Source organism: Echinops telfairi, unplaced genomic scaffold, assembly GCF_000313985.2.
Source record: "Echinops telfairi isolate 266 unplaced genomic scaffold, ASM31398v2 ScPeMD7_5868;HRSCAF=6743_0, whole genome shotgun sequence".
Classification (NCBI taxonomy): Eukaryota; Metazoa; Chordata; class Mammalia; order Afrosoricida; family Tenrecidae; genus Echinops; species Echinops telfairi.
In genome coordinates, this window is record NW_022109767.1 from 10714946 (window position 1) to 10723012 (window position 8067).

The 8067-nt window shown below is 44.9% G+C and overlaps 1 protein-coding gene across 1 annotated transcript in view; it reads left to right on the forward strand.

The window, feature by feature from the left end:
* The window catches only part of DEK (DEK proto-oncogene), a gene marked incomplete at its 5' end in the record, with an annotated part of 42238 nt that extends 34693 nt beyond the window's left edge, over positions 1 to 7545 (forward strand). Inside the window, 4 exons of the mRNA XM_004712506.2 lie at positions 86 to 221; positions 539 to 687; positions 4197 to 4265; positions 6053 to 7545. Coding sequence (XP_004712563.2) covers positions 86 to 221; positions 539 to 687; positions 4197 to 4265; positions 6053 to 6064 — 366 coding nt within the window. The remainder of the gene's footprint in view (positions 1 to 85; positions 222 to 538; positions 688 to 4196; positions 4266 to 6052) is intronic.
* Between the last annotated feature and the right edge of the window lie 522 nt (positions 7546 to 8067).

The following is an 8067-nucleotide window of genomic DNA, read 5'->3' on the forward strand; positions in this document are numbered from 1 at the left end:
GTCTTTCTGCTGTGCTGAGAAGTACAGAGGAAGTCAGGTGATGACCCCGAATCTCATGCCCACGTGCTGCTTTCCCTTCCAATAGCCGCCCAAGAAGACCTCTAAAAAGGAAAAGCCGAAAACAAAAGCCACCGCAAAAAGCAAAAAATCCGTCAAAAGTGCGAATGTGAAGAAGGCCGACAGTAGCACCACCAAGAAGAATCAAAACAATTCCAAAAAAGGTATGTCAGAAACTCCCTGTTGGCGCCTTTAAAGACGTACCTCATCCATGCCATGGCATGTTGTGTAAGTGTGTACGTATGAAAATAGACGGACTGCAAAGAACATTTGGGGAGAATAGTAAAGGGTGTGTGTGTGCGTACGTGTGTGATTCTGGGAACTTAAGTGCATGTTTTATAGTTAACCCGTAAAGGACTTTAAAACCTCTGAGAACCATATTAAGGCATGTGGAAATTTTACCAACCTGTCTTCAATATTAGCTTCCATGGCTACTTGACAAGAACTTTGACTTCCACGTAATCAAATATCATCCTTTCAGAAAGTGAGTCTGACGATAGTTCTGATGATGAACCTTTAATTAAGAAATTGAAAAAGGCACCCACCGATGAAGAGTTAAAGGAAACGGTCAAGAAGCTGTTGGCAAATGCCAACCTGGAGGAAGTCACAATGAAGCAGATTTGCAAAGAGGTACCTGAGCAAATGCTTCTGCTTTGGCTTTCGTTTCAGATGCTCCTTCATCCAGCCTCTGCTTTGCCTTCTGGCCACCTGTATACAGGTGCTCCTGTAAGGGGGGGGGTGGGGAGGCGTTCAGGGAAAGAACACCTTCTCTAAGGGGAGTTCCTGTAGGAAAACATGGAGTGAATTAAATTTAAACAAACTGGTGTCGTCAAAGCTGGCTCCAGACCTTTCTTTCCCTCTTGTTTGCTGCACCTTCATTAGATGTGCTGGTTTAACGAGCAGACTGTATTCTCAGCATGAGTGTGACCATGAGCTATTCTGACTAGGTTCCTAACTGAAATGGCTGTGCTGGTCTAAGGCTTCTCAGGAAACACTGTTCTTAAGTATGGTTCCATGGGGATTCCATATTCTAGATCAACATAAGGAGATCTTTAGGGGCCAGTGATGTATGGTACCATGAAACTCAGGCTGTAAACATTTCCAAGGTGAAATGTTGTGTACTTGTTTTTAAAGCATTGAATTCTGTTTTCCTTCAGTTGTCATTGAGGTGCCCGTGCTCTGGTGTCCCTCCCTGCCCCCAACACGCACACTCACCACACACACATGCACACACTCCCCACACACACACACGCACACACTCCCCCCACACACATACACACTCACCCCAACACGCACACAAACACCCCCCACCCCCCAGATGTCAGGTGGAGCCAGAGGAAACCAGTACTCGGCTGTGGGGACTTCCTGGCTAGGGTGGAAAGAGAAGCCCGAATGCTGAGTGCATTTCAGCAAGTAAATCATAACGCGCTAGAGAAGGTCTGCAGCAGCACAGAACAGACAGGACTCCGGAGTAAGGAAGGGCTGGAGAAATTAGGAACATTGACTTGGAAGCAATCCCATACAGTTACTAAAATTGACACATTGTTGGAAATGCCAATTACAAGGAACGCTACCTGGTTTAAGCCTTCACACTTGTAGGCCTTATGTGTGGCTTGTTCCATAGTTTGCTTTTCATCCAAAAATTAATGGGGAGTCGCAGTGCTGGGTGGGTTAAGAGATCATTGACTGAAACATACAACTTTCCTCTAGTTCCTAAATGTTTCCTCCTCCTTCCCCACCCCACCCCCCATCATAATCCCAACTCTACCGTACAAGTCTGGCTAGACCAAAGGATGTACACTGGTACAGACAGGAACTGGAAACACAGAGAATCCAGGGCAGATGATCCCTTCAGGACCAGTGGTGTGAGTGGCGATACTGGGAGGATGGAGGGAGGGTTGGGTAGAAAGGGGGAACCGATTACAAGGATCTACATATAACCTCCTCCATGGGGGACAGACAACAGAAAAGTGGGTGAAGGGAGACATCAGACAGTGAAAGATATGACAAAATAATAATTTATAAATTATCAAGGGTTCATGAGGATGGGGGGAGCGGGGAGGGAGGGGGGAAAAAATGAGCAGATCCAGGGGCTTAAGTGGAGAGCACATGTTTTGAGAATGATGAGGGCAATGAATGTACAAATGTGCTTTACACAATTGATGTATGTGTGGATTGTAATTAGAGTTGTATGTGCCCCTAATAAAATGATTTTTTTTTTAAAGAGATCATTGGCAGAGGAGAGCACAATTTAAATCATTTCATTGGGGGTTCGTACAACTCTTATCACAATCCATTGTGTCAAGCACATTCGTACATTTATTGCCATCATTCTTAAGACATTTTCTTTCTACTTGAGCCCTGGTATAAGCTCATTTTCCCCTCCCTCCCCACTCCCTTGATAACTTATGAATTATTATTATTTTGTCATATCTTAGACTGTCCAACATCTCCCTTCACCCATTTTTCTGTTTTCTGTCCCCTTTTAAAAAAATCATCCTGGAAAAAAAACAAAACATTAAGGCGGGTAGTTTAGAGAAGAGAGTCAGGAAACACTGTTTGGTCCTGGTTTATGCCACAAATTAAAAGGTTGCCATAATCCACGGTAGAAATCAAGAGGACCCAAACCCTCTGGATTCTAGGTGGAAGAGTTGGGTAGCATCACCCCTGTTAGGGATGGAACAGAAGGAATGCTTTTTGCAGGAAAAAATGAGTTTTGTTGTGGACACAGAGGTGGAGTGCGTAAAACATCCCAGAAGGAGACTGTGGAGCACGCTGTTCTTAGTGCGGGGAGGTACGTAGAGGGACACTGCGGCAGCTGCGACCAGGTGTGTAAGCAGTGTGGCGCCAGGAAGGGTCTTCTGTAACCTCCCTTAGTTGGCATGGAGTCGATTTTGACTCTGCGTCAACATCTGAGTGTCAGAGTAGAACATGCTGCGCGCTGGTTTTTGTGGAAGGTGCTCTCTAGGTCTGTGCTTGGAGGTGGTGATTTGAAACTCCGGCCTTTGGGTTCGTAGCTGAACTTGTTAGCGTACCACCCAGAGACTCAGAACTTAAATGGAACTGATCTTTTCAGAGTTGTTAGTATTTCAGTTCAGCAGCAGTTGCTAGCTTAACTGCAGAAAAGTTATTTGTTGACCAAGTCAGGGTTAGAGTTTTGTAATAAAGAGCAACAATAGTAAAAAATCTGCCACCCTAATACGGCCACTTAGCACCTCCCTTGGGGGTCTCCAGGCAACCTCTGGCAAGCTGGGTCCTTCTTGTGCTGCCTTTTGACCTCTGCCCCTTCCTGCTGGCAGGGCTGTACCTTCTGGGCACCTATCCATGCAGGAGTCTGTTCTGGGTTGGAACTCTTGTGTGGCCTGAGGCCCTGCACTTCAAAACAATAAAAGGCACTGAAATGTTCAGAAGAAGTGTGCATTAGCTTAATCACACCCCCAAGTGAGCAGTACTGGGCCCCAGGTCTTCAATTCAGTGAGGCTAGAAGCGTCCTGGAGCCCTCACAACAAGTCCCAGCCTTGGTGACCAACTCCCCCCAGGCCTGGAGAGCAGAGCAGGCTCTGTTGTTGGTGCCAGGTGCCATCAGTCCTACCCCGGGGACAGTGGAATGAAACACACCCGTCCTGTGCCATTCTCCCCCGTTGTTCTTAAGTTAGAATCCATTATTGCAGCCGTTCGTCAGCCCATGGTCTTCCTCATAGTCTGTGAGCACACGGAAGGGTCATAGAAGACGGGAACCCAAGCGGCGGTCTTAGAAAGTTGATGAAAGAGGAGTACTAGGAGAGTAAGACTAAGGGGACTCCTGAAACTCCCACAATCTTCACGGTGGGGTTTTGGGGAAGAGATTGAGCAGGAGAGTGGAGGCATGGAATGGAATGATATAATAGGGAAGAAAGATGATGTGTGCCAAAATAACACACGGAGCCCATATAACGAAGACTGAATATTCTCCTCACCCATACGACTGTTAGTTTGTGAAGTGTGCTGGTCTATGTGGTCCCTGCGTTTGCAGTAGTTCTATATGGTGCATCATAGTGTAGACGCAGTGGAGATTTGGCATGTTTTTCTTTTTATCCAAAGATAAGTATACTATTTTATTACCTACTTTTAAAGCTTTCTTTCTCCCCCTTTCACTATAGGTTTATGAAAGTTACCCTGCTTATGATTTAACTGAAAGAAAGGATTTCATTAAAACAACTGTTAAAGAGGTAACTATTTCCATCTTTTCCAAACACTGCCAACAAGTTGATTCTAAGGCAGAATAGAACCGTCCCTGCGGGTTTCTGAGACACTCAATCTTTACAGGCTTAGAAAGCCTCATCTTTCTCCTCGAGCAGTTGGTGGTTTCAAACTGCTGACCTCGCCCATAGTTGGCCACCCAGCTCAAAACGCAGTATGCCCTCAGTCCATTTGTACATGTAAGACCTCCCCCCAAAGTTAGGTGCTTTTGTCCTTGTGTATCTTTCAAAGCATCCGTGATGCCACTCTCACATTTGGTCCTCAAATTCCTTGAAAATACATTGTGACTGATCCCTTTGTTCATTTCTGAAGCTAAAGAAATAATACCTGAGCAGGTAGTGACAAAGCCTGAACTCAACTAAGGTGTGGGCTCAGTATTGTAAGTAGCAAGACCCCCACACTTGGTTTACAACACGTCCTACGGTCCAGTGGTTCTCAGCCTTCCTAATGCTGTGATCCCCTAATACAGTTCCTCATGTTGTGGGGACCTCGCAACCATAAAATTATGTTCGTTGCTACTTCATAACTAATTTTACTAGTTCGGAATCAGGTGACCCCTATGAAAGGGTCAATGGACCCCCAGGTTGAGAACCACTGCTACAGTCAAAGGTGGAAGAAGCACCATGTAGCCTGTGTTAAAATGATCCCAGTGATTGCCCACAAGTCGCAGCTGGACACTGCTGTCGCTGTGGGCTGTGGAGTTGGTTTTCAGCGTGTAGCGAGAGCAACTTCATGGGGTCCCAGGTTGTGGTCTTAAGAGAGCAGATCCCTAGACCCTTCTCCATTAGCAGCCCAGTGCTGAACTGCTGCGTCACCTACCAAGGCTCCTTAGTCGTAAAATGGAAGTTAGAACTGGTTTTGTGATCTCTGTCGACTTTATTGTATGTTACTGTCACAGTGACATGGGAGGCCACCTCTGGCTCCCCACGCTGACTGCCACAAGGCCTGCAGGGGTCAGTCATGCTTCCTCCTCCCATCCTTCTGAACCCTAGTCTGATGCCACCCGGTCCTGTGTGACACTACACTTGTCTGCCAGGTTTTGCAACTCATTTCAGTGGCCACACTCTAATAACCCTCATAATTACGGGGCTTTTTAGAGACGTTAGCAGTTTACAAGGGAGAAATGCTCAGGATACAGTTCTTCAGTCAAAACCGGTTCTTCTCTGCAGTGTTCAGGCAGGCCTTTCTCAGGCCTTTCTCAGCCTCTTAGCCTGGTCTCTGCCCCATGCAGGCAGTGTTACAACACTCTTAGGGCTACCAGCAAATGTCCAAAGGGCTTGCTGCTCCACTATAAGCCCTCACCCAAGTGTTTTGCTCCCCCAGTTCATTGACAAGGCATTCCGCTCCATAAGCCAGACATGTGCCCCAAAACACTAGCTGTACTTGGTCTGTGGGCTGGGAAGTCCAGTTACCCAGCTCCTGCTGCTGTGGCTCCTCTGCTTGTCAAAGCTCTCCCCTGGATCAAGGAGACTGAATGGGATCAAGGGGTCTGCGCCTGGCTCCTCTCTTCCTCGTAGTGATGTGTCCCCCCTTTCTGCTGCTGGGGTGGCTTTGTATTCCAGTAGATTAACAATCATGTTATGCCTTGATAGTCATTCCCAACCTAATCATATAATCCAATCAATATCTTTGCCCCACCTTAGCCAGCTGTCAGGAACAGTCATTTGGTTTGAGGAAATCTGTGGCTTGGAGAGCTGTTAAATGATCCACTGCCTAACCGAGTGTGCGCAAGTACTGTTTACTCTCTTCATTACAGTTGATTTCTTGAGCAGACCGAGTTCTTCAGAAGTTGGAGACCGCAGACTTGGCCCTATGGACTCGCAGCTGATTCTTACCAGCAGAGACCGCGACTTCCTTTCCTACATCCTTGTTACGCAGTGTTGGTAGAAATTACTGTCGACCTTTTGATCTCCACGTGTTAGATGAATCTGACTTTGCCGTTTTTAATTACATTTCTGTGCACTGTTTAGTTTAAACTCTTGCATGGCTGTAATCGTTCCTTGCTTTTACAGTTGTATTTTGTACATTTTGGCTTTCTTTATGTTAAGATTGTAGATTCTCGTACTGTTGGGGTTTCTAGTGTGCTTATTAGCTTCTTTTAGACGGACATACTTTTAATCAAGTTCAGCAAAAGCTGTCATTACTGGCGTCCATACATGCGGAGAATGTTGCAGTATTTATATGTGAAGTATTTTGAAGACACATCTCTTCCGTCAGTCTAAAAACGCAGTTCTATGTGTTCCTCATATTAAATATATGAGCTACTGTTGTCAGAGGCAAATGGAACCTTTTCTCCTGCATGTGTACATATATGTCCAGTGTCAGCATGACAGGAGTGACAGATATTATTTTTATATTTCTAAAAACAAATTTGTTGTATATATAGTTTTTAAATTTCTTTTGTGCAGATCAATTTTTAAACTCAAAACAGGTGGGTATCTTTATAAACTGAGGGGTTAGTGTGTGGCCAGGCTGGTGTGGCAGAGCAGTGAGGCAGTGTGGGGACCACACTGCAGAACAGGCCTCTCCTGCTCTGCGTGGAAAAAATGTCATCAATTTGAAATTGTAGGCCACCTCTACAAAATGTCACTAGTGGGCTTTATATAAACATAGACCAAGACGAAAACGTCTACTTTGGGGGAGAGGGTGGGGTGAAGGATAAGCACACGTGGCTTGTATTTCATGAAATGAACTGATTTTTATTAACTGCTTAGCTTATATGAAATGCTGAAATTTAAAGGACCCCTGGCCACCCTCATAACGGGGAGCAAAGTAGCAGGTATAATGCCACAAGAAGATAGTGTGCCCACAGCAGTGGGTGCATGCCAGTGTTTCTCAAAAGTGATGATAAACTTTCATATGAAGTTCCATGTATTTGTGGAATCAGGGCTGTTGAGTTTTAACTTTTGGCCAATTACGATCCTAGGTGATCAACATATGAACCACTTTTTCTGTTGACTGAATTTGCTACATCATCTATGAATTCTAAGACAAAACACCCTTATGAGAAAGCCCTGTGATCGGCCTGTGGGGTTCTAGCTAACTCTGGACCACAGACATATGTGAAAATGTGTGTATTGACCGGTAGGAGCTGTCACAGCTTTGACTTGTGTTAAAGGTATCTGGGAAAGGCATACTTAATACAAATGAAATAAACAAGCGTGCCCTAAGAATTGGCCTTTGATTTTAAGTATTTAATTTGTTCGTATGAACTTTGTCAATAAAAATACAAAATCCATGGTGTCCTAATCTCGTGTATGATTGTTTTAATGTCCTGCAGGACATAGTTTTCTTCAGTGTGGGTTTCAGGAAGGGATTTTAACAAGAGAGTTGGCTCTCTAGCCTGTGTTTATCAGTGATCATTGAGTTTTACTTTGTCTAAACAACGGCCAAGAAATCATTAGGGAAACTTGATCTCATTTCAAGTCAGTGTTTGCACATTTACCTAGATACAAAAGAATGAGAGGCCTTCGAGGAGGGCCGAGGATTGGTTGGTGTGTATCAATCAAAGCCGCTCTGGGGGCAGATGGATTGCCCAGTGTTCATTACTCCAGTACACAAACTGTTTGCAAAAGTGTTTTTATTCAGCTGGTTCATACAACCAACCATTCATGCTCCACGTTGCATTTAAAACATCAGTTTGTTCACTGCTACTCAAATACAAAATGTCTCCAGGCAACACTGAAAAACAGTAATCCAGAATCAGAGTACCAAGGTTCCTTAAAGAACCAAGTATGTCACTTGAAACAGGAAATGAGGTTTTGGGTTTTT